We start from the raw sequence: 27,608 nt of genomic DNA on the forward strand, positions 1-27,608 counted from the left end.
GAATGACATCAACATTTTGCAAGATAATAGTTATAGTAAAGAACCATGCAGAGAATTTAAAGTTAGAAAAATATCCTTCATAACCCAATTTTTGCTCCTTCTCTGAATATTCCTAAAACCATGGTAAGGCACTATGGCAAGTAAAGGCACAGGCCTGTTCTGTAGGCATGAACAGAAATGGAAATTGTGAACAGTACCATGAATATTTGAACAGACAAATTCAATTAGTGCCAACAGAAAAGAATGTCAGTGTTACGAGAATAGCTGAAAGTCATGCACAGCAGGAGAAGCAAACACAATTAAGGTGGACGAGCATCTAGAGTAACACTAGGGGACTTTTTTGGTGTATTTTATGGTAAGATGTGGGAAAAAAATGGACTATTCTTGTCAAGATTATCTTTGGTTCAGAACCCATCATGTTAGCCACATTTCTGTAAGCTCTGCTTATTCTGCCATTATAAAATTATTTTGGACTAGAAAGGTTAGAAATCTTCATTGGTAATGGATGGGCTCAGAAATTGGAATGCAATCAAAATATAAGTACCTTTGAAAAGAGAAAATGAATGTTAGTTCCTAGAGTAGGAATTATTATTAACAAGCTGGAAGTTGTTAATAATATGTAAGCTGTACATTAATTCATTTTTATAGTGAAGTTATTTATACTTTCTTTTTGTGACTACACAGAGCCTTTATTTCAATGATTAGTAAGTGAAGACTTGTCATTCATAAAGGAAGTCCTCATGCATTGCAACTACTGTTTAACCTGTTTAAAAAAGTTGTTATTGCATAGTTCAGGAGAAGATCAAATGCTGAATATTTCTATGCAGTAAAATGCCGAAGACAAATGCAAGTTCCATGTTTTTTTTTTTTTTTTATCAGCTATCTACAGTGATTATAACGTTATTGAAAAAAAAATTGAAAGTAATACAGATTTACCATTGTTATTCTTGTTTATCTCCTAAAGTAGCCATTAAAATCAAATGTTGCCTGGCTATTGTCATGTTCTCCCCCTGCTGTTTATGATAGCTTTAGAAGAAAATCCTCTATATTTTATCATTTAAAGCTCCTTTACATATAAGTTTACCTACAACAAAGGCAGGAGAGTAATTTTAATTAAATGTGAAATCTTAGATGCTACTTGCAGCTCATAATAAAGCCTGAGAAAAAAGCCCACTGTTTACTGTGTAGTATTCTAGATGCTAAATGTGTGTTTGAATGTGGAAGGGAAAAGCAGAGCTCTTCTCTTCTTCAATGACACTAAACCCAGGGGCTCCAGTTCGCTGCAACCAACCCCCTCGTAGAAAGCAATGTGAAAAGCTGCAGATTAACTGTATTTAGATGCACTGGTTTGATGTAACATCAGCTTGCTTGAATTGATGTCCTGTGACAAGCCTTCCTTTGCAAAACCTTTAGAAGCAAGTTGTTTCTTTGTCTACTGTTTTAAGCTTGGCTACAGCCTCTGCTAGATTCTGCATTGTTTCTTGCATACCATTTTTTGGACAAAGTCGAATCATCATCTCTGAAGGACTACCCAAAGGGTATACACCAAATTGCTAGTGGTTTATTCAGCTTTGACACTTCCCAGTGTGATCCTTACTGCCTTTTGTAAACAAGCAGGCAAGGGAAAGGCTCCAGAGACTTTCTTCTATTCATTTCTGTAATAGTTTTCTTGCCACGGGAGGCTTAAGAAGATTTGTACTGCCTGCTTTCTTTTCATTAGCAGTGAGTGCAATGCTGTTGGGTAAGTTAATGTGTGAGACTATAAAAAGCACAGGAATTGGAAAAAAAAAAAGTGTATTTTCTCATTGATCTATTTTTAATGTTATTTTTCTTGATTTATTCTGTATGGAGTGCAAAGAAAAATAAAATAACATGTAACAGTTGAAGTACGTTCGGTTGTTCTCAGCCAGCCAGAGAATTAGAATAAGCTGTAGTCTGTTTCTTGAATGCAATGCTATGCTTCACTGGGTTTTGGCAGCAGCATGTTAAAATTCTTGTTATTAGACTGACAAAGAAACCAGACTGAATTTTCAACACAGTCATACCTCGTCATGAAATGTAATAATATTTAATGATTTCTTTGTATTCCTGTATGCAACAAACTGCCTCAATCTTTGAGCCTTACTTTGACCTCTGTATTGCACTAACCTTTTATAGTTAAATTACCTTTATTTGCCTTTAAATTATTTCCTCTGTATTTCATTCTGAATGTTTACTTTAATGAAAACTGAGCACATTTGTTGAGAAAACCCCAGTTTGGCAAATGCATTTATACTTTCCATACAATAGCTGTTTTCATCAGATTAAAATTTGACTCTGTAGAAGCACTTCAGCAGTCAGTTTTGTGTGCTGTGACAGTTAATGTGTAAATCTACATCTGTATGTATACACATAATAGCATTTAAAAAATTACTAATATACCATCATTATTGTTATAATTTTCCCCAAATCTCTGGGCTCATAAAATTTGATGCAAACAATGCAGAATAGGTAATGAATATAAATTATCCTTAAGAGAATAGTCCATTTAGAGGGGGATTTATACAGTTTAAAATTCCTATCTTATGGACTGGTGGATAACTCATGCAGGACAGTATTTGTTAAGAAGAATGAAACTGATGATAAACGCTCATAGTCCTTTAAAGACTACTGGATGCTGCATCTCTGAACTTTTTAATTATGCTGCTTTTCCTTTGTCTCCCAACACACAATTAAATTTCTCTTCTGGATTATAAGGAATACAGTAATGATTTAGGAAAAATGCTGGTACTCATCTGAAACAATTCTTTTTTAAGGGTAAGGACCTCTTCTCTGCCTGGTAGACCAGATGTTCAAGATTGATAAAGCATTTTTTTAGTGAAATATGTGGGGGTTTTTAAATGCCAAGTTTTATTGTTTTTTTTTTTCCAGACACTTATAGTATATTCCTAGATGTTTTGAAGTATTCAAGCAGAGGTAACTGTTGGTAGATGTAACTCAGCACTATTTCATATTTATAGAAATCACATTGCCTCCAGCCATACTTGTCAGCAGCTTGGCTCTTTTGATTCCCAGTTGCCTGAGAAATGTAGCTTGAAGCATTGTCAGTATGTGATATCATTAATCAAGAAACCAGTTATAATCTGTTTTATTTCTATTTGCATACCCATGACTATAAATTACCAGTCACAGTTACTCAGCCCTCAGAACACTATAGTCACTGCTTGATGGTTTACTTGTATTCTATTTGTGTAGTTTTACTAAGAGACATGACTCACTAGAAGCTAGCATAGATTGTAGCCTAAAAATGGCCGTTACTCATTAGAAGTTGTGCAGAGAAGTAAAGCTCCCTAGTAAAAGTTGTATAGGGGAGTAAATGCTTCTTAGACAAGCATTTGCCTCTTGGGTGGAAGTATAATTTTGTAAGATGCAGTTCTTTTTTGCCCAGAAAGTATGACTTTTCCCTTACTGGTATTTATTTTTGCTAGCTACAATAGCTCAGTAATGATTTGGAGAAGAGAGCTTGTGAAATCTAGAAGTCTGCTTGGTTGTGGTGCAGGGGCAGTTTCAGTTTGCTGACCAAGTTTTATCAGATAACTCCAAAATCTTGTTCCCTGGCGTAATAATCAAAACATAGCATGTATGAGCAAACATACATACATACAAGCAGCACATGAACAGATTTTAATGAATTTAACAAGATTAATCTTTTGCCCTCCTTACGAAATGTGCATTAGGGCTATTGCAGCTATTGACTTCATTTTTCTTTTCCCACTTCCTTGTATTGTGTGCACTAATCTATCTTTATTAAAAGTTTTATCTTATGGTAGCCATGGGATAAAATTATTGCATCGCTGAAGTCAGTATCAACATTTAGCACCTGAATACAGTCAGTTTATCACCATATTGTATTTATACAGTACTCAGACTGCAGGGTGGAAGGCAGAGGATGAAGGGAGAATTGCTATAGTGATCCAAGCTTGAAGTTTTATAGCCATATGCTGCAGAAGTGGATAGTGCCATAGAGGTGGCATAATTCTGTTTCATTTCACCTTCCTCTACCTTTCAAATATTTTGTAAAGCATTTAACTTAAAAAATGCAATGTAGTGCTTTAAGAATGCCATTTGTAAACTAATAAGGGTGATAGGTGTATTTCTGCTGCTGCAAGCAGTTGTGTGAGCTTTTTTTTTCTTTTTAAAGGTCCTTGCTATGTACAGGTTTTTTATGAGACATTTTCTTATTATAGAAAAAAACCCCACCACGTTTGCATAGCCTTTCAGCAGAATATAACTCGTAATAATCTTTTGTAGAGACTGTTTTTAACAGTCTCTAAGGACTTTGATCAGTGTTCTTTATTCACTCAAACTCCCATTGAATTCAGTAGGCATTTTCATGATTAAAACCACCCAGAAAATAATGTTGAATACAGTTCATTTATTCAAATGCAAGCAAATCTTTCAGGCTGTATTTTATAACAGTCTGGTTATTACACACAGGAGAAGCCTAAGCTCTCATGCATTATTTGGGTGCCCAAAAGATGGGATCTACTCTTTTAGAGCTATTTGTTATTTTGACAGTGTGGCTCCAAGCTACATTGTGCTAGAGAAACCCTTAATATTACATAACAAATAATGAAATATTGTTGCTTCAGTGCCTCTCTTCACATGATTAAAAGAGATTAACTTTGTTTAACATCATATTAGTTGCTTATGGTATACCTGCTGATGAATCCTGATGTTGATTTTTGAAATATGCATATTGGATTTTTCTTCTCATTATGATACAGTCCTCATTATAGCACATTGAACTTAAAGCTAGTCATCTTGTCATATGGTATGACACCTTTTAAGGGGAAGAATGATCAGGAAATTGTCAAGTAGCTTGGGATAGAGTTTCTAATGTTCCTTGTGTTAATTAGATGACTCCCAAGGGGACAGGGGGTCCAGAGAGGACAGTTAGAGGACTGTACAAACTCCCAGAAAGGGAATCAGGAAACCTTAATGTACCACCATGTGACTCGAAAGAGAAGAATGAACAGTTCTGAAAAACGACAGAGGTATGGGATATTGAAGGAGACTTTGTGACATGGAAAGCTTGCTTGAATCCTGTCAGACATTGAAGATGGCTTGTGGAGTCCATTAATAAAGAGGAAAATCATGTAAGATTATAGCCCAAAGGAGGGATGATGTATGAAAAACGCTTTCCAGAGATGTGAAAGCGGTCTCCCAGAGGGAAGAGCTGGCTCAAAAGGAGCTGGAGTAGAGGTAGGGATCCAAACGTATTGGAGGAGAAAGAGTTTGAGTACACTTTATTAAATCCCCAAGAAGATGTTTTGGGCTGTGATTTGAAAATTCCTTGGTAAGCTATAGCATCAGCTGAAGGTCCAGAAGGCCTCTGCAGAACTGTCTATGCCATTAGGGAGCATTACAGGGTAGAAAGATGCAGATGGATTTCAGTTCTTTCTTCTCTCCAGGCTAATGAGAAGTGAGCCATCTTCAGTCTGAAAGTGGTGTGCCTGTGTTAGTGTGTGCTGTCACCAGCTAACTTTTTTGTGTCATGCCATGGCAAATGGGAGTCACAGGTTCCGGACTGGACCACATGAGCTTGCTCAGATTTCAGACTTCTATCAAGAACTGTATACTGTCTGCTGGTTACTCATGCAAGAGCTGCCTTTCTTGACTTAGATAATTCAATTAGGAAATTGTCTTGTAAGGAAGAGATGATAAATGATGATCAGATGATTGCTCTGTTAATAAGGAAGCAATGTAGGTTTCTGAAAGGTATGTAAATAGGATGATGAGGAATGCAAATTAAAGGTACAATTTTTTTTCATTGTTCAAAACCATATAATTTTCTAGGTTATGAAAACTTGAAAAAGTTTTCAATGAATGGGACAGGATTTGTTCGTTATTGCCTTTGAAGTTATCAAATGTATGAATGGAATTTGCTGTATAAAGAGAAATTTCATCAAGGAATTTTCTGTGCCATATGAGAGAAATGTAGTGGAAACTATAACTAAAGGCATTATATCTGTGATGCTTGTTAAGTTGTATATTATTGTATTGAAGAGAAGGAGTTGTTTTAGTTATATTAGTGTGCTTTGGGCATTTTGCCTGTTGCAATGAGAAGAGAATGCTGAGAAAAGTAAAGTTATTCCAGTATATTTATTGGGATGCTAACTTCATCTTTGAGAGTAGGAAAGTACAACTCCATTTTATGCAACTTAAGCTGTTCCCAATAATGGAATAACTAGCTCTTCATCTACACTGAGGGTTCTGTTTCAGAGCTCAACCTGATCTACTGTTGTCTGTTTAAGACAAAAGATATTTATTGCTTTTATGAACAGGCCTAAGCTTTCCAGGATTTACTTTGAAGTCCAGCTGAAGACTATTCTCTCTCTAGATGTTTTCCCTATCTTTTCTGTTTCCCTACCCTTATTTCCTGATGCTTTTTCCTGGCTTCTTTTCCTTCCTCTAGAGCTGCGTGTATGAACAGTTGTTACACATTCTCCTCATGCCTTGCCATGTGCTGGGGACAGCACAAGTAACTCTACATAGTTTTTAGACTTAACATATGAGATCAGGCTCTTCTCATATGTGCTCTACCACATGACAGAAATAGTGGAAGTAAAAATGGGAATGAAAAGGATAACTATGTGGTTTTAAAAGAGGAAATGCTAATCAGCACCAAAATCAAAGCCAAAATGGATCTCTTTCGTGAACCTGAGTACTTTACATGAGATTTAAAGATCATATATGTGTGTGTATATATATCTCACATAACATACATATATATAAATATATGTATAGTGTGTGGTTTAGATACATATTAAACAAAAACAATTGCTGGCTAAGAGTAACTATGCTCACATGAGTAAAGTTCCATAGAGAACTTTTCTTTGTAGAAAACCAGTACAGTTAGGTCTGACATATCTTGATAGCTGGTTTCATGGGAACTGTTGAGAACTTTAATTCAAAGCAATATTATGTGGAAATGCATTACAGCCCTAGCTGCATTCCCAGATCAACAGACACTTCTCTCACAGGCCTACTTGAAAGATTTTTAGCAAGGTGTTTATCTGTGATAAGTCTTTATTGCTTCTGATGTGGAAGGTCCTTGGTGACCAGCCAGAGAATCTTTATCTGTGTCATTTGTCGTATTCAGGCGTCTTTCACAACTGCTGTGTTGAACTCTGCAGATTTACATTGTTCAGGCTTGATAAGTGCTTCACTGATCAGTTTTCTTTCCATGAAGAGGGAATGCAGTAGAATAATACAATCTATGTTACTTTGACTTATGCAGACTGAGAGCAATGCAACACAATGCACCTATTTTTTGTGAAATTTCCACAGCCTGGTGCTGAACAGGTATGTTTTATGGTCCATTTGGCATGCTCTGTGTATCTGTTCATAGTAGAACTGATATCCTTTTTATCAAAGTCCATCTTTCATGTCATTATGTAGCATTTTATTTTATGTTTTTTGTCAAGCAGAGAACTGGAATGGTATCCATTAGCACAAAAGTCATTTTAGCCTTCCTGTGATTAGACTGACTTGGTTCAGCACCTCTTGGATGAAACAGCTATATAAATCTTTAACCTCTGTAGAAGTACCCTTTAAATCAGTAAGAATAAATGAAAAAGGATTAATGTCTTCTAATCACTTGATAATGCTTCTGTTCATGAGGTTGGCAAGTGTTTGTGACCAGTCAAGCAGTTAACAAACATCTGTGGCAATTCACATCTTTAATATACATTTACTTGGTTTTAGCTAGTCTCTCTTCATTGACTTTTCAGCACAAAAAGAGTAACTGTTTAAAGGGGGCAAGGGGATTTTTTGTATCTGCCATCTTAGGCACCTATCTTCCTGTACAGCATAATAGGTATTTAATTGTTGGATCTGGATTCCAGGTCAATGTCAAGTTTACTTACTGTCTTTAAACAGTGTCTTGCAGTAGGAAAGAATCACCTGGTTTATATCAAACTATTTTACTGCCCACGATCCTTGGGGCTACAGAAGATAAGGCTGATGCATTGGAGGGCTGTTACGTTCTCACAGTTCTGAGGTAGATAGAATTACAGAATCCCAAGGGTTGGAAGGGACCTCAAAAGATCACCTAGTCCAACCCCCCCTGCAAGAGCAGGGTAACCTAGAGTACATCACACAGGAACTTGTCCAGGCGGGCCTTGGATATCTCCAATGTGGGAGACTCCACAACCCCCCTGGGCAACCTGTTCCAGTGCTCTGTCACTCTCACAGTAAAGAAGTTTTTCCTGATGTTCACATGGAACCTCCTATGCTCCAGTTTACACCCGCTGCCCTTGTCCTATCACTGGACATCACTGAAAAAAACCTAGCTCCATCATCCTGACACTCACCCTTTACATCTTTGTAAACGTTGATGAGGTCACCCCTCAGTCTTCTCTTCTCCGAGTTAAAGAGACCCAGCTCCCTCAGCCTCTCCTCATAAGGGAGGCGTTCCACTCCCTTAATCATCTTTGTGGCTCTGTGCTGGACTCTTTCAAGCAATTCCCTGTCCTTCTTGAAATACGTTGTAGCTGTAACAGAGGAAGACAGAAAAGTTTCCTTGCATGTTCTAAATTTTCTTCTGGGCTTTGAAGAATGAAACAGTCTGGTGAAAAAAACATATGAGAACTTTCTTGGCTGAGAGAAGGATGACCTTTTGTATGAGCAAGTAGGCTCACTGGGGTTGGGAATGGCAGCTGGAGAATCTGCTCCAAAGAAAACTAAGACAAGCAGCTATCTTGCCCTCAGTACAGATTTCTGGCAGTGTTGCCATTCTTGAAGGAATCCGTTTTTATTAGGTGCCAGGTATATTAATTAGCATTCACTTACTCTTTAATCAAGCCATTATCTTTTTGATACAGCAGAAGTACTTCTACTACATAGACATCTTGTTGTTATAGTCTCCTAGCAACAGAAACTTTTCTTAGGCTGACATTTGCTGTCTCAAGAGTTCTGTAGTTCTGTGTCCAAATTGCTTTGAATAGCCTTAATTTTCCACAGAGTTCCTAAAATTTAATCAATCTTATCTTTTGTTAGTTTGATTTTCTAACAAAGGCATCTGATTAAGTTATTTCCTGAGCCTTGGTTACAGTATCATCCCAAATGTGAGTATTTTAGGTCATACCACAAAAGAAAAAAAAAGTTCTCAACCCGTTCTGGCTGCATCTTGAATGGGTTATATTACTAGGATATATTCATAGAATCATGGTATGATTTGGGTTGGAAGGGACCTTACAGGTCATCTAGTTCATCTAGTTCAAATCTCTCTGCCATGGGCAGGGTATCCGCAGCTTCTCTGGGCAGCCCGTTCCAGTGTCTTATTGTGTCTCAGGCATCCTCAGAATCAGTGATCTTGAATAGAACTTCTGCAGTTACTCTTTTAACTAACACAGAGCCTCTGCAGTTATTGTTTGTCATATGGGTGCTCTGCTTCACATCTAAATAGATAAATTCAGAGGGAAAATTTAGGAGCAAAAAAGTCACAAAGTCTTTGTTTATGCAAAATAAATGCATATCAGTGGAGAATGGCAGCAATTATTCATCCAGGTCATAGATGGGGAGGACCTCTGGATGTATTGCATCAAGCAGTCCACTGAATACTCTGCAGGCTTATTGTCACCTTGTTTGCTCTGAGACTGGCTCCCATGTATCTGCCTGGAATTATCTGAAAGTGCTGGCATCAACAATTATGTGTATGCGGCAAGTATACATAGTGTACACAGTAGAGTTGTCCTGCACCCTAATGTCCTGGTCATGTGTCCTGTGGTTATGTCCAGGACTGACTTGTGGTAGCCAGATTGCAGGATCAGGTTTTCAAAGCTACCTGATATTTGGAAATTCTGTCAAATGTATGTTCTAGGATCACTATTTCAGGAAGAGAAAAGCTTGAGTATAGGAGAAATCAGGTGCATGCTGAATTTGGACAGAACATCCCCATGTTGATCTCTGAGTTACCTCAATTCATTGTGATCAGTACAGCCATTGAATGGTACTTACCTTCCTTGTTTACATCTGGCCACTAATGATCTTTATGCAGTCGTACACCTTCAATTAGTTCTACAAGATTTCTGTTGTTCTTACCTGTGGAACTACCTGTGGGTTACCGAGGAGTATGTACTCCCAAAGAGCAGATCCCTTAGTTCCTGTCACTTTATACACATGCAAATAAGAATTTAATGTAGTACTGGAGGCAGAGGAGTTGTACATCTGCAAATAGGACTTACCTTTTGTTTACCATGGCATAGAGAGGAGTGATTTTTTTACCTGTTCCTTGTTAAATTTCTAGTTTCTCAATGAAAAACAAATTATTTGAATCTTGGCTCTTGACAGTTTTATCAGGAAGCAGTAAATTATGTATTTCCTCCTCAAGCATTGGTACAAATTTTTTTTAGGGAAGTATGTGAATATAATGTGTGGATTCATATGAAATTATTGTGTGTTGGTTTTTGTTTTTTGGGTTTTTTGTTTGTTTGTTTGTTTGTTTGTTTGAATAGACATTCTACCTCCTCGATCTCTGGTTTGACTTTTTTTCATCCAAGTGCCATATGGTCTACTGCTTCCTTAGGATTCTGATACCACTCTGGCACTTGGGAGCACCTAGTCCTGGTTATAACCCATGCAGCTCACTTTATTGCATTTTAAGACATACTGCACGCACAGTAACAGTCTGTTTCTTAGTTATGTATGTTGCATAAACACCAGGTTTTTATATATGAAAATGCAATATGTTCTGTATGTAATATGGTTAAAATAATACTCTGTGGCTTTCTGAATCAAAATGTTTTGAAGTAAATGGGAAGCCAGCTATCTGTACAGATGGGAACTTGGGAGCAAGATGGTTTCAGGATACTTGACAGTTACTAGCTTGGGGAAACTCCTCACAAATAAAATATCACTATCTTCTGAATAAAACATTTAAAAATTGAAAATCCCTTTTTTTTTTTAGCTACAATAAGGATACCCAAACCTGGAACAGCTGTGATATTTTTCTTTGAATGTGAATCACAAATTCCTATGTCACTTTTTGAGTTGATCTGCTTATGTGACCCTTTATATTATAAAGATCATGCCTTTCAGCTTGTAGACATTATCCTATTACACTATTCGGGAAAAAAGGTAATAAAGCTTAAAAATACCAAGAAGCAGTCACAATTAGAGTTATGGAAGCTTATGGATATGGAAGCTTATCCCCCCAAGAAAGACGGAGTGTTGGCTACATTTTTTTTGTATAATTTTTTTCCCCTTCAAAATCTGTTTCTTGTCTTGACTAGAAGAGCTCTGTTCAAGCTTCCTGTGAAGAAAGCCATGACATAAAATCTTCAGTTTCTCTGGAACATGAAGTGTGGGCATTTCCCTTTATCTGTATCAACTTTGCATGTTGAGTCAATCACTTTCTCATTTCCTCTACTTTAAAAATATCATTGTAATTCATAATGAAGATCATATTGGTAGAACTGTGATATTATTGGGTTTGTAAATTTCTTGTACCTCTGAATTTCACATCTTTAAAAAACATTAATTCACATAAAACTTCATGTCAGCTTTATGAAGCTGATCAACATTTTCTGCAAGAAAAAACATGTTTCGAATTTAAAGGAGGTTTATTTGAAAAAATAGTTTCTCAAAATAAACTTCTTTACTGTGTTTTGTAAAATAGGATTCTATTGCTGTCTTAGCACTCCTAATAGTTATATCTATAGAAACATTCTTCATGAGAGTATTACGAAAGAAGGCCGGTTTATGTACTAGAAGATAATCTGCCTGTCTTTTCTTGGAAAAAAGTGGCTTGTGTTTCCATATTTTTATTTCATTTTTAAAATGCATGGTTAATATTTCTATTTTTATTACTTGTAGGTATATACTTTGCCAGAGAAATAGAAGTGTTCCTTTTACTCTTGTGATTACATTAAAAACTTAAATAGCATTTCAAATTTGAAAGCATATGATTTGCTTTAATTTGGTGCCCTGAATTTTGTATTCTGCTGGTTAAGCAACAGACCTACAATTATCTGACAGAGGCTGCCTTCTTGACATTTTCCAGCTTATTTTTCATCTTCAAGTAGAGCTACGTATTTTGCATAAGCTTTAGATAATCATGTAAACTAGTTGCATCACTGAAGTATTTTTATTTCAAATTCAAATACACTGAGGGTTGCATACATGAGCTTAAAATAGTTTTTGCAGATCTTCTAATCTAATGTCTATCTGATTTAAATTGTTCTTGAATCTCTTTCCCTCACCTTCCCTGTCAAGGCAAAATCTATTTAAATTTAAATGTACAAAAATATGTGAGCCGCTTATAATACATCTGTAGAAATTTAAATATTGTTATATTGTATGATATTTAATCCATATTTTTTTCCTTTACCATATGTACTGTATTCTCACTCTCAAGTTACATGAATTGTTAGGTATATTGTGAACAGTTCTTGTAGGGCAAAGCAATGGGACTCTTCCAAACAGTTACTTATTTGTACAAGTTTTGAAAGGTTTGGTGTCCTGGATGGTTAGAGTTTCTGGTACAGTTTTTGCTGAAAACACCAGGTATACTCTAAAATTACTCCTTCTGAAGGGTTAATGTTAGCTGTTAGCGAATAAGCTGTTTTTTTTTAAGATCCTGGTGAGTAGCAGAGCTGCTCTCAGTTTTCTTATGGGATCAAAATACAGATCTACTGAACTGTCAGGTATAAAAAATGGTAGCTCTATATCATACTTAATTCATCTCAGGCCAAAGCACTGACATAAAATATAGTGCTCTAGGTTGTGCATGCAGAGAACATTTTACAGATGCGTATTTGTCTCTTTCCTTCAGCTGTCAGCTCAGATACATCATCATATATCATTATCACTTCTAGCAGTGACACTGGAACATCTTCAGCAGTAGTATGCTTACTGTGCACATATAAATATAATTCATGGTAGTTACTTCCCAATGGAATATCCCAAAGGCAGAGGCACCTCATTTCAGGATTAAAATACCTTACTACCTTCTTGTATCATAAATAAGCCAAATTTGTATTGGTGCTTAACTTGTTCAACCCATGTACTCTCCTTGTTGTGAGAGTGCAAAGGTGTCCTCATACTGCACTGAGAGCTAAAGATAAAGAAGAGGTAAAGGTATCCTTTGGACATAAATACCCTTTGGAAAAAGCTGTGCAAAATTAGCATCAAGGGAAACATATACCCAGGGAATTTAAATTCTCAGGTTAGGTCAATTTCATATCTTGCAAGATGAAGAAAAGAAAAACAAAACAAAAAAATACCAAAGTTTTCAAAATTGTACACTTCTTAATTTTCTGAAAGACTAAAAGGCACTGAAAGACAGGTTTTGGAAGGTATCTGGGTACCCAAAAATCCAAATAGCTACCTGTGGGTTACAAAGGACACCTAGCTGCTTTACCTGTACAGAAGTTGCCTTTCAGTTTTTCAGGCATCTAACTTAGCTCCTTTTGTTAATTCTACAGTGTTTATCAGCATTTTGGAGCACCTATTAAAATTAAAATGCAATTTTAAGATTTTGCTTTCAATCTCCCAGTATGAAACTCCTGTATGATCCTGCTAATCTGTCTGAAAATCTGGTTCCTGTTTCAGTCATTGAACTGCTGGGAAAATTGTACTCCATTTGATACAGGCTCTAAGCGTACTCCAGCATACTCAAGTGTAATGTTCTCTGCACTTGAACTGTCCTTGAGCATATGGAAGTTTGAATGTCTTTTATAATTTCAAAATGATCCGTGCTAGTTGTTGGTACTACAGGAGAATGCTTTTTGTAGAGCAGGTACAGCTGTCACAAGAGTTGTGAATGATTTAATATTCATCTTTTAATCGTTCCTATTATTGCTAGCTTACAGGGGGTTGTTTGATTTGGTTTAGAGATAATGTCCAATTGTCCAATGGATATCCAAATAAAACCATCAGATTAATTTCCTATGAAATACTGAGCAGTAGTTAAATAACAAATACTTTGTAATGGTAATAGTAATTGTCATTGGTAACAAAAGTATAAATGAAAATTTAATCATACAAAATGCATGTATGTTAAGTGTAGCCATTCAAATAGCGGCAGACAGCTGTAATCTTAATTCCTAGATTTTTCTGTGACTGAATAAAACTTGACAATCTGTAAACACTGTAGAAACCAGAAAGGAAAAAACGTTCTAGATAAAGATATGCTTATTTTCCATAAAATCTTTTATTATCCATGTGAAAGTTCCTAAGGAGTACAAGATTAGCTGAACAGGAGAAAATGAAGAGAGAATTGCACCTTATGGGTGTGAAAACATAGCTCCACAAGTCTTTTCTTTGTTTTAGTCAAAGAATAAAGATTAGACCTGTAAAATTTGAAGGTTTCCTAGTGATTCCACCACTTCCCTGGGCACCCTGTTGCAGTGCCTGACTTCACTTTAAGTGAAGAGATTTTTCCTAATACAGTCTAAACTGGATATGGAATCATAATCCAGTTATGTGGAGATCTCTGTGCTTAGCTACCTGTTGAGTTACACATTTGGTTGGTGGAAATAATTTTATTATAAATAAATTATTTTAGTTCTAAATCCAAATCCAAATGAGTTAATCTTTTTGTGGAAGATACTATCCTTGGGAGAAGGATATTCTTTCTGTACTGTTTAACAGATATGAAGGTCAGGGATTAAAGCTCAGCAGAATGACAGCCCCATTTTTGAACATAAAATTCAGTTTTTTTCATTAATATCCCTGTCTCCTAATTCAACTTTTTAAAAAGTATAAAAAGGGAACTAAAACCCTAATGAAATGTTTTAAGTGGTTAAAATAATACTCATGGTGGCTTACTTCAAAAGTAATTTTGGTGGTTTTACTTAATTTAGTCTTTTCCTGAATAAATGCAGCAGAGTAAACTGGTAAATAACAATCTAGTACCAACAATATCCAGCTTGTCTTGGAACCCTAACTAATGCGACAAAGCAGCTGTGCTGCAAATTGCAAGGAAATGAATCAAGGATAGTATGGGAAGCTTTGTTTATTTTTTCTCTGTAAGTTCTTGCTTGTGTGGTGCATACCTGACCTTACTATTATTTTGCCAGTCACCTTGTATTTCACTGAATCCTAATGTGTATAGATGGAAAGTGTATTTGTCTTAAGCTGTGAGAATTTCAGGACAGATGGATGAACAGAGAACATCACTTGAATTCTTTTAATCCCATCTGGTTAGTAAATACTAGCAGGACAGAAGGAACATATGTTGCTTTAGCTTGCCCTGTGTCTTGCCAGAAAACACATTAGGCTGGCATGGTGCAGGGGTACATGCATCCAGTGTTGGAGAGACAGTGTAGATTTTCATAGGTGTGAGAAGTTCTCACTAATAGCAGAGGAAAATTTAACAGTCCTACCAAAATCCTAGGCAATTGGTGATCTCTGGAGCTGATATATGTGGGACACACAGAGTATGACTTCTGACATCATATTGCCAACGAGTAAGTACATCCAGACACTTGTTTAATAACTAACTTCACATCAGTTCTTTTTCCTCACCTGCATCTGAAGTAGGAAGAAAACTTTGTCGGGATTGGTAGAAGAAAAAACCATGGGTTAAACTGTGTGAGGCAAGTTTTGTTCTAGGCTACTGCTGCCCTTCACACCAGAGAAGTTCTCTGACAAACTGGAACTGAAAATAAACAGAAAGAACATGTTCCTGAAGGAAGGTGAAGGATAAAGCCAGTGCTTGAACTGCCTTATTAATTACCTGCTTTTCCCCCATCTTCTTTCCAAGGGTCAAATCAGCACAGATGTGTTGCAGCTCCCATGCAGCTGGGTGCCTGTGGGTACTCAGCCTCATGCCACAAGAAAGACATGACTTGCTGACCTACACTAATGACACAAGGGTGGTGAGATTGACCTTTCTGTACCCACTCGTAAGTAAATTTGTGCCCAAAGGTGAAGAAAGCTTAGCAAGGGTGTATAGAGGGTTAGTGAGAGACTACTGTCAATCTTTACTAGGCACATTAGATTACAAAGAAAATATGTGAGAGGTCAGCTCAAGGTAGCTATTCCATAAGAATGTGATTTGATTAAGACCAGGCTATGGCCTAGCTAGATGGAGCAAGAGGTGGTGTGGAGACCATTAATTTAAATGGGAGCACAATCTTTTGCCAGCCTGCAATCTTCATCACTTATAGTTTGTGATTTCATTATTAAAGCGAGCTGTTTGGTGAAGCTCACAGGCAGAATTTCTATCCATTATTAGATAGCTAGCACTTTATCTTTGCTTCTTGTTTAAATATAAGCTTGTTTATTAGCTGTCAAGCAGCTGTGTACTCAAGTATATAAATAGCATTAGGAAAAAAGGCATTTAAGTTTTAAAATCGAAATTTACTTTCTACGTAAAAATAAATTTTCTTTGAAGATTGTTGGTATTCAGCAGATTAAACTGTTTCATTTTTGCCAGTTTTTCACTTTACTACCTTTTTAACAGCAAGATAAAATATCCATTGAAACTACAATTATAATGAAATGGCACAATATAAATAGACGACTTTCATCATAACGCACTGGTTTTAGAAATGTTCGTAATTTAAACAACTATGTTCCTTGACTTCTTGCCAATTAAGTTTAGTCATCTAGGGACTGTGAATGTTAATGAGAAAGCTCAACGGTCTTTTACAGATACGATCTGTTGGCAGGAACACAGTCAAACAAGGAAAGTTTTAATCTTTTCCCCTTATTTTTTAAGTATCATAAAAAAGATAAGAGAAAAAATTTAAGTGGCAGAGGAAGCAAAATCACTGTACAGAAAATGGTTTATAGCTTTGTGCAGATTGAATGTATAAAGAAAAAATCTTTACTTACTATCGCTTGAAATCAGTGTGATAGGCTTAAAAGATACAAGGCATGCTATACAGACCCATGAAAAAAAATAAAATTAGAAGCAAACTGTAGGCAATAGCTGTTACTCTCTGATTATTCAGATTGTTCTAATGAACATTTTCACAAAAATTTTGGATCCAGAATCATAAGGAAAAAAGTAAATAGGAGTGGCATAAGATACTTCAGATATTAAACTGCAGTCCCTGTACCTATCTTTCAGTGGCCAAAGCAGAACGCCCCTGGGGATTAGAATTAGATTAGCTAAATGACTAACAGCTGTTTTACAGGCATGAGACTAGATAAAGCAACCAAGCTATAAATCTGTGCAAACTGCATGAAAGGCTGCATAATGCAAATTGATTAGTTTAGGACTTGCATTAATGTGGCTGTGAATAAAAATAACTGACCAACAAATCGTGTCCTAATTTTAACAGCTACTGAAGAGAAAAAACTTAACAGATGGGTCATTATGAGGTATGAGGCTACAATGAATTTACATTGTGATCAAAGGAAAAAAACAACCTAAGCTACTAATCCCCATGAAGTAAGAGTTCTAATCTCTATGCAGAAAGACAAATATTTGAGGTTTTAACTTGGATTGATAAGGGGCTTTCATGAAATACCAATGCCCTTTGCATTTTGTAAAGATGAAAAATACAAAGACCTTTTGATTTACATTCAAAGATAGAATATGTGATGTGGAACACATCTCACTAGATAGTTAATAAACTATTGAAATGTAGCGTACATTATTAGGACTGATTAGTTTTCTGCTGTTTCAGATTATAACATTTTAAATTAAGAATGGTAGAAGCATTGAATTAGATATGTGCATTTCTTAAACCTACAGAACCTGATGGTAAATCTGTTACATAATATTTCTTGTATATTCAAAATTCTATGTCTTTTATTCAGTTGATTTTTGTCACGTTAAAATTAATACTGTATAATGAATGCTTTGTTTGTATGACATTTGTGAGTTGTAAAATTTTATGTCATATCTAGTCAAGAGGTGGTAAGCATGGGATGGCAAAACCACAGTAATATCAGTGACCTATATTCTTTCTTTAACTGCTATGGCTTTACTTCATCTTACTCTTTATTTATGGACTACTACATTAATATTAATGTGGATTTGTTCTGTGCCATATACTAAAAGAAAGTGAAGTTTCATCAAAATGTAAGGCTTTTGGCTGTGACTTCCTTGTATGAAGTGACGAGTTCTCAAAGCTTTGGGCGTTGAGTAGTATGCCTTTGTGATGTTTTTGCAGAGACATAGAAAATTATTCTGCCTATTTTTAGAGTCAGCCAGAAGTCACCTAGCCTTAATTTGCATAAAATCAAAGCCCAGGGTGATAGGCGAGGTGTACTGAATCAGGTGCTATTGCAGCCATACATCTTCTGGCTAGGTAGAGCAGAAGCAGAATAAATTAATTTACGCTGTTTCCCTGCTCTGTTCCCTAAGTTCCCACAGCCACAGAGTGTGTAGGTACTTATCTTACCTACATGCACTGAGAATCCACTATCGAAGAGTTTTTCTGCCTCTACCCCTGCATTGCCTGACATGTTTTATGTCTTTCTAATACAGATCACTATTGTAATAGAGCATGCGTAATCCCAGTTCTAAAGCCAATCCACTATGTCTGTATAAATGCTCACCTGACTTAAATAAGACTACCCTCAGTGATAACAGTAGTTACTGGTCTATAGAGAGTCCTGGTCTCTCTGATCCAGCAGGCACTGATTAATACAGTATTTCAGTTGTTTCAGTGTGAAGAAGAACAAAATTGTATTTTGGCTTCCAAAATTTTACTTGAACAACTGAAAACATATACAGTTTGCATTACTTTGGATTTCTTTCCCTGCTTCTGTGACACAGGAAGTTTTTTGATTGTAACTCATGAATGAAAAATGCCACAACCTCAGTAACTGTTATTGAGGATGGCAATTAAAATTATTGTACACCAAAACTTATCCTAACCTGTTGGTTTGAGTATTTGTGTACAGTACTCCTGTTGAGGAGAAAAACATAGACTAGTTAGTGTGGGAAAGGATCTTAAGATCATCAAGTTCCAGCCCCCTGCCATGGTCAGGGGCGCCTCACACTAAACCATGTCACACAAGGCTCTGTCCAACCCAGCCTTGGACACTGCCAGGGGTGGAGCATTCACAACTTCCCTGGGCAACCCATTCCAGTGCCTCATCACCCTAACAGTAAAGCACTTCCTCTTTATATCCAGTCTAAACTTCTGCTGTTTAACCCGTTACCCCTTGTCCTATCACTACAGTCCCTAATGAAGAGTCCCTCTGCAGCATCCCTATAGGCCCCCTTCAGATACTGGAAGGCTGCTATGAGGTCTCCATGCAGCCTTCTCTTCTCCAGGCTGAACAGCCCCAACTTTCTCACCCTATCTTCATACAGGAGGTGCTCCAGTCCCCTGATCATCCTTGTGGCCCTCCCCTGGAATTATTCCAACAGTTTCATGTCCTTTTGATGTTGAGGACACCAGAGCTGCACACAATACTCCAAGTGAGGTCTCACAAGAGCAGAGTAAAGGGGCAGGATCACCTCCTTCGACCTGCTGGTCACGCTCCTTTTGATGCAGCCCAGGATGCGGTTGGCTTTCTGGGCTTCAAGCACACTGAAGCCAGCTCGTGTTCATTTTCTCATTAACCAGCACCCCCAAGTCCTTCTCCGCAGGGCTGCTCTGAATCTCTTCTCTGCCCAACCTGTAGCTGTGCCTGGGATTGCTCCGACCCAGGTGTAGGACCTTGCACTTGGCATGGTTAAACTTTATTAGGTTGGCATCAGCCCACCTCACAAGCGTGTCAAGGTCCCTCTGGATGGCATTCCTTCCCTCCAGCATATCAACCAAATCACACAGCTTGGTGTCATCGGCAAACCTGCTGAGGGCGCACTCAATCCCACTGTCCGTGTCAGCGACGAAGATGTTGAACGGAATCTGTCCCAACACTGATCCCTGAGGGACACCACTCGTTACTGGTCTCCAGCTGGACATTGAACCATTGACCGTGACTCTTTGTGTGCGGCCATCCAGCCAGCTCTTTATCCACCGAGTGGTCCATTCATCAAATTGATGTCTCTCCAATTTAGAGACAAGGATGTTGTGTGGGACAGTGTTTAGCACTTTGTGTAAGTCCAGGTAGATGACGTCACCTGCTCTACCGCTGTCCATCAGTTCTGTAGCCCCATCATTGAAGGCCGCCAGATTGATCAGGCAGGATTTCCCCTTAGTGAAGCCATGCTGCCTGTCACCAAGCACCTTGTTGTTTTTCATGTCCCTTAGCATGCCTTCCAGGAGAATCTGCTCGAAGATTTTGCCAGGCACAGAGGTGAGACAGACTGGTCTGTAATTCCCCGGGTCATCTATTTTCCCCTTCTTGAAAATGGGGGTTATATTTCCCTTTTTCCAGTTGTCAGGAACTTCACCTGACTGCCATGATTTTTCAAATATGATGAACAATGGCTTAGCAACTTCATTTGCCAGCTCCTTCAGGACCTGTGGATAGATTTCATCAGTTCCCATGGACTTGTGTATGTTGATGTTCTTAAGATAGTCTCGAACCAGTTTCTCTGCTACAGTAGGCCTAGGGTCTTCAATCTCAGAGGCAGTCCTTCAACTTTAACGCTCACAGTCAACCTAGTCTTCCATTTCTTAGAGGAGAGCTTAAGCCATCGGTATGCTAGGTAACAGCTGTGTATGTGAGTTCGTGTTCACTGTATTTTGTGAAGTAAATGAAGCAATTCAAGAATTCAGTACATATTAATGAAGATATTCATACAGGTAAAACTGAATTTTGGCACAGAGTTCATCCACTTTGGCATCTACTGATAAAAACAAACACAAGTGGCAAAACCTCAACCCCCTCTGAAGCAACCTCAAAGAAGAAAAAATACAAATAGAGGATTTGTGCAAATGAAATATTGTATTTTGTTCTGAAGCATAGACTGTACATTTATTACATTATTGTATCGTGTATACCAAATAATGTTAGAAACCTTAAAGTGTTGTAGCCTTTTAATATTTTACATTACTTCACTCACTGATTTTCTGTAGGAAATGGCACAGGTAGCTATATCTCCTAGACTGTTTTCCCCCTTCTTTCTTAAGAATCAGTGATTTTTTTTTATTATTATTTTTTTATTTCTGGTCACATTAACTCACTGGCTGTTGTAGCTGTGTATCATCAGTGCTTTCTTCCTGGTTAAGCCTTCTGACCAAGCCTTCTGACCAAGCTATAGAAAACCAATATAAAAATACAAGAAACGTAATCCCATTGCAGCACTCCATATCCTGAGCCATTAAAGCACTAAGCATTCAGGCCATGTTACAAAGAAATTGAAAGTGGACTTAAAGGAAGTTATTTCCTAAATACAAGATCCCTTTACACCAGTCCTTCTTTCAAGGGCAGGTTAATGGAGTCTCAGCAGCAGGGTGAGATTTAAAGTGATAGGTGGTATTTCACCCCTAGCAAAGGGAGCTAAGGAGAAAAGTCTGATGTTATTGCCAAGTATTTCAGAAGTGTGCTCTTCTTAAATGTTGTATTGTGCTGAAGTTTAGTTTGACTTGGTATTGGGAACTCAATCAAGGTATCGTGGGAAGGTTGCAGCAAAATACATACATGCATATGCACTGCTTTTTAACATTCTTCTTTACTTAATACTAGATCAAAAAGAGTACCTTAGTGGTGACCATAGAGCTTCAGTGACAGTGTGCTAATTGGAAAATGAAAAAGTAGAGTATGTCCCCTGCAGAAGGTGAGGGAAGACAGAAACAGATAAATCAAGTGTGTTTTTACTGGAGGAGATAGGATGAAGCCAATCCTCCCTTTCTGTTTTTCCTTTGTTTATTCTTCTACAGACTGTAACTGTCTTACATGTTATTTTCAAAGTGTGGGGGATATTTTACGTATGTCAGATACAAATTCTTTTTTCTCTTTTTACTGTCCTAAAACCAGTCCTAGCCAACTGCCAAGGCTGCTTCTTTTGGTGATCCGTAGCAGACCATTTGTGATTTGTAGTCTAGGGGCCTCTGGTGTCTTCCCATGCCTTTGTTCTCTAGGCTTCTGATGCTGTTTGGGCTTGCTGTCTTGATGGCCCTTGCTACTCTTTAATCTCCTGTGCCTTGTCTATGATATGCAGGAAAAACATCACTGTGTATCTTCTGTTAGTTCTTGGTGTAAAATTGTCCCAAGGCTTGCAGAAGCTTCCAGTTGCTTGTGGTTCTAAGGTAAGGTATAAAACAGCAATGGTACCTTATCTTCGTCAATCTCCCAAAGTTTCCAAAGGCCTTTCATCTTTCTTCTTGATTGTGCATCATGCACATGGCAACTTGGAGCTATCCATTAAAAACATTTTGAAATCTTACTTTGTATGTGAGGGATTGTTCAGCAGTTGTATTTGCTGCTGGTATCTGGGGTCAGCTCTGCCTTTGTGACAAAGTTTGAGAGGCTGGTCCAATAAATGCCAGCTCTTGTATCTGTGTCCTTTTTTGTTGAAAAAGGTGATATTTTAGCATTGACTTCAAAGGGTGATGAGTTGGTTACTGGACATATCCTGCTGGGCAAAGGCCAAGAAGAAATTCCAATGAAAGAGGGCGGCATAAAAGGTGTTCCTGCTGATTGCATGATATATTCATTCAGTACATATGAGTAGCTTAATACAGCTGTGCCTGTGCCTCAGATGCCTGTTACCAAAATGCTAACACTCCCAAGTCACACAATACTAATTTAAGGTCAATGAGACAGTGGTTACAGAGTCTCTGAGATCCCTCCCATGCATGTGCGGTCTCATGTTCTCTGTTAGGATGCCCACAAATTCATCTCTCTGAGTCATCTATATCTGTGCATTAAAGTAGAAAAAACTTCATTGAAGTGATGCTGAAGGTATGAAAATAATATTTTGTAAAAGTAACTGATAGGAAATGGGAGTTGTGAATAAATGAGAGGTTCTGTTCTATGTCAAAACATGCATCATATTCTGACAGAGCGGAGAAATTGATACACTAGGTTGTGTTGAAATATGATACCATTTACATTGTTTCCTTGTGCATACCTATTTATAAAATTGAGACAACTTCACAGACAGAATACACATACATTTTATGAGCAGCAAATGCCAATTTAGGTCCTTTTCTCTCTTAGAAGATAGCTTAATTGTTTCAAATAATCCAGTAGAGCAATCCAAGTCACAATTCAGGTGACATTATTTCCCAAGGAATGCTGGAACGCTTGAATTTATGATTCCTGAGATTTCAGCCAGATTAGCTCTATATGTGATGTGCTTTACTTGCATGTATTTAGGTGATTCTCTTCTCATGAATCTGTTCTACAGATATTACAGTATGGCACTGTGGCCATGATTATTTTTTTTAATATTTTTTTCAAGCTGGTGGTTTCATGGAGAGAGGATAAATTGCATTTTTTTTTTTTTTTTAATTTTTCACAGAACAGAGGTTAAAAAATATATTACTGTTTGTTTTTACAGGAAAAAAAAGCCAAGCAAAACAATCAAACCATCAAAACTGGTTAAATGTAATTGCTTCTTCCACTGGGTCATTTCAGATCTTTTCATCTGGAATGCTGGCACCTGAATCAGCATTTTGCTTCATAGTAGGCATAGTATAGACTATAAAATTAAAGCAAGCTGTGCATTCAAGATTCCTATTTCCTTGTGTAAAAAGTAAAACTTCCACATGATGTCCTCTCAAAGGAGAGAACTGCTTGGAGAGCCAACATAATTGTAACAGGCTAGCATTACTTTTCATGATTTACTGATTTCACTTATACTGGAGTCTTGCTATGAGTTGTAATGACTATCTGTCCTTTATTTTTATAATCATAGAGTCATAGAATAGTTAGGGTTGAAAAGGACCTTAAGATCATCTAGTTCCAACCTTCCTGCTCATAGAATAGTTTGGGTTGGAAGGGACCATTAAAGGGCATTTAGTCTAACCCTCAGTAATGAGCATCAGAATCTAGTAGTTCTTCTGAGCAGAGGTTATCTTCAAGCGCAAAGTCCTTCCACAAAAGCAAACTATGCAACATGTTTAAAGTTAAGTATATGTGGTTTGCTAGTTTGTGGCTTAGCAACTTTGTGGTTCCAAGCAGCTGTTTACCAAAAGGACTTATCTCAGTCACTCTCTTTGCTAGGTATGCAACATTTTATAGCAGAGAGAACAGTAAGTAGTGTGGAATGAAATGAAAAGCAAACTGTAGTCATGCTGGAGTGAAGTTTGTAAATGAAAGTATTTCATAGTGAGCAAATTGGGAGGTAAAAGTAGCCAGTTGTCTCTGGAATTAGGCAAAGCGAAGAACACTCATATGAATTAGTCATAGTGTCTTGGACTGATACAGCTTTAAAAGTGTATCTTGCATTCTGGGATAGGCAGGAAAAGAGCAAATCTTGGCCAAAATTGGAAGATATGTCTTCCTAAGGAATTAATTTTATCAATTTGTAATGCATCCTTCTGAGCTGCCAATCATACTTTGTAGGCTTTGACACTACATAGAATTTAGGAAAGAAAGGGCAAAAAAAAAAAAAAACCCAAACCAAAACAAAAACCAACAAACTGGTAAAATATGGGGTATATAAATTTCCCATATTATGTAAGTTTTTCTTTCAGAGGTCTAGCTGGACTTAAAAACGTGAGGTCTTTGGAGGGAACAGTTTGTTTTGAAACTTAAAATGTTGAAAAGTTTCATTTGCAACCTGTCGATTTTGTGTGGCATTTAATAAAGTAATTAAAAGTGCTGTCAATATCTGATATTTGGAAAAAAAAAAAGCATAAATAAAAATCCCATCCCCAAAGGGATTTGATCTCTTAGCCTTAAATGTGTGTGGCTGTTATTTGTTTATCAGGCTGTACAATTAAGTACAAGTACATAAACAAGTGTGAAGAGTTTTGAATGTTAAAATTACCACTGGAGGGAGCCCATATTCCATAAATGCTGTAGAAAAAAAAAGAAAAGGATTATAATTTTAAGAGGAAAAAATAGTGCACTTTTATAATACATTTTTCCCGGTGCTGACTTTGCATGTGTGCAGAATTTCTGATATACTTACTATACTGTTTATTTTTATTTCTTCCACATGATGTGGAAATTAAAGGTCAGAAGTCAGAGTTGCCTGCTTGGGATACAGCTTTTTCCAAACAGACACTTTGTAAAAAAAAGTATAATAACTGCCTTATTTTTAACACTGGAATAAATAGGTACACCACTAGAAAGTCACATGAGTGTAGCTCCAGATTTGCAGTCTTTGAATTTCTTGGTCTTTAAGTCTTTGACTATCATTAAGTTTCGTTTTTCATAGCAATAATAATCTTCTAAGATAGGTGGACTTGCCAGTCTGATTTTTCATCTTCTAAGGCCTCTGACTTTTTAAATATGATCTGGAGTTAATCTGTTCTAAAGTGGGGTTCAAATGTCTAAAAAAGTTACCAGTGTAATGCTGTTTGTCATCATCTTATAACAACCAGTTGACAGGCAAGAAGCTATTAAAGCTTTCTTCTCCCTTGTGGGTTATTTGAATTGTCATTCTCCATTTTTGCAGCCTGTGTACTCAAACCAATTTGTGATAACACGACCAGAAAGCTAAATTCAGTAAAGAGTTCATGCTGACATTGTTATTCCACTCAAGAGGCCCAGCAGGGAGAAATGCTGCTATAATTCAGATAACATGATGAAATGAGATCTTGTATCACAAAGACTTTGGTGGATGAAGAAACATAAACATCTCCTCTTTTTATATAAATTAGATGAAGATGTGGGGTCATACTGAAGTCGCATCTACTATTTTTATTTAGCTTTTTACAGCCAGTTCAGCTGAATTGAGGGTTGGGGAGACAATTAAATTACAATATGTTCACTCAACACGTATTTTAAGAATTTAGATTTACTTTGGCAGGTAGCTTTTATTTAGAATATTTGAAGTACGTCAGAAGAAAAGCATGCAATATGAGTTATATTAATCACAGTGGATACTTTTAAAGTAAATTAGCTAAGCCTGGAAGAGTTTTAAGTTTCTATAATTAAAGTGATATTGATTTGCTGTATATTTTAGAGAATCATTTTTTTGGAACATGCCACAGGGCAGAATATTCTTGCTCTTAGCAGTGAAACCATAGACACTAACAGCAGTTTATAGTGGAAAAGCTAATTTCCTACCTACTTTTTTAGCATTTTATTTCAAACATTTTGCATCTTGATATTTGAAATGGGATGTTCCTTTTCAGTTTGGTTTTATTTTTATGTAAATGCAGTGTAGCCTTGCTAGAATTATGGTTTGTGGATTTGCATGCACCTTAGTAACTGAATTTAACTTGCATGTTATATGTTACTAAACGTGCCTCAGGAATAACTGTATTTACGTGATAGTGCAGCAAATCAACTTAAATGAAAATGAATTTGTTGAAGAGATTAAAGAGGAGTTTACTACCTTGTAAAGCTGTATTGAACTGAGGTCAGAGATATGTGTTTTAGAAGTTACCATTCTGTACTGACAAATTTCAGGACTGTTTTTCTTTAAGAGTTTGTTCTGACAAGTCCTAGGCAAATGATTTTAGTCATTCTTGCTAGTTTGTACTGAAAAAAAACCCAACATGTACTCAGATGAATATCTGCAAATTTTAATGAAAATCGGCAAAAGCAGCAGATAAAGATTAACAATTTTAATTAAACCCAAATAAAGTTAGTATAAGTGTTGACATGGAGAGTTTCTGAATGTTTCGCTGGTTTCAAGATAAACAATGGTTTCAGAGTGTTTTTTTTTTTTTTTGTTTGCACAGTTAGAGGCTTTGCTGCCTAAAATGTTCCATTAACCACAAGGGAATTCCATTTTCAAATGGCTTTGTGACCTTTTCTTCAGTATCAGGTACATTTATCCTCAGAACAGCTCTTCAGTGAAATGTAAAATACAGTAAATAAAATATCTGGCTTCTGTAGTGTTCTTTCGATGTAGACATTTCAAACAGTTCAACCATTGTTTCTTAAGCAAAGCTAGAGAAAGCCCAAATAAAAACAGTATTTCTGTAATCCTGGTCTAGCTTAATTTATTAGACTGCATATCTGCATATCACCATTTCTGCATCCTCACATACTGTGGAAAATCACAGGTTAAATCTGCTTAATATCTCTAAACCCTCTTTTTTTTTTTTTTTATTAAAGCAAATCTGCATTATTCCTCTATCTCAGCAGTGGTTTTAGTCTTCCTTCCTTAGTGGTTGCATAGGAAATTACTATTAGCAGTGTTTTCAATATTGTTTATATCTTTTCTTCATGAGTATCAAATATCAGTTCCAAATTAAAGGGGAAAAAAGGAAAAAAATATAAAATGGATGAGATCTGAGAAAGCAGGTGGTATTCCATAAACTGTTATTTTTTCATCAGGAGATACAAGAGAGGCCTTTGTGACCTTGAGCCCTACCTTGGTGTTCCAAGAGGTTTTCCTTCTTGAGCTAATGACTCTGTCTCTCTGTCTCTGGAAATTTGATATGAAAATCTTCCTCTGTTTTCTTGAATAACTTGTGGAGTAAAACAAGGAAAGAATTGAGCATGACATTTTAGAAGAAAGCTCATACCAAAGACTGTTTCTAAAAAAAAAATCAAACTTTTATTTGTCTGAGCTGGAGGAGAAAGAAAGATGAAAAAAAAGAACGAAAACCAGATTTAATTGAAGACACTTTTTCATGCAGGGGAACACGAAAGTTGCAAGGGGGGAATGACAACACATGGCTGTGTAT

The 27,608-nt window shown here is 36.8% G+C and overlaps 1 protein-coding gene across 3 annotated transcripts in view; it reads left to right on the forward strand.

Moving 5' to 3' along the window:
* ZNF385D (zinc finger protein 385D) overlaps positions 1–27,608 on the forward strand; it is a 422,518-nt gene that overhangs the window by 169,612 nt on the left and 225,298 nt on the right. The window contains exon 1 of one of the 3 annotated variants that reach the window (XM_061362719.1): positions 1,517–1,741. The exons of the other annotated variants lie outside the window; for them this stretch is intronic. Coding sequence (XP_061218703.1) covers positions 1,732–1,741 — 10 coding nt within the window. The 5' untranslated portion in view covers positions 1,517–1,731. Of the gene's footprint in view, positions 1–1,516; positions 1,742–27,608 lie in introns of those variants that run through there. 3 annotated transcript variants of the gene reach the window in all.

Source organism: Neopsephotus bourkii, unplaced genomic scaffold (genome assembly GCF_033783945.1).
Source record: "Neopsephotus bourkii isolate Nb327-2 ecotype Australia unplaced genomic scaffold, CSIRO-AGI_Nbou_v1 NB_1132, whole genome shotgun sequence".
Classification (NCBI taxonomy): Eukaryota; Metazoa; Chordata; class Aves; order Psittaciformes; family Psittacidae; genus Neopsephotus; species Neopsephotus bourkii.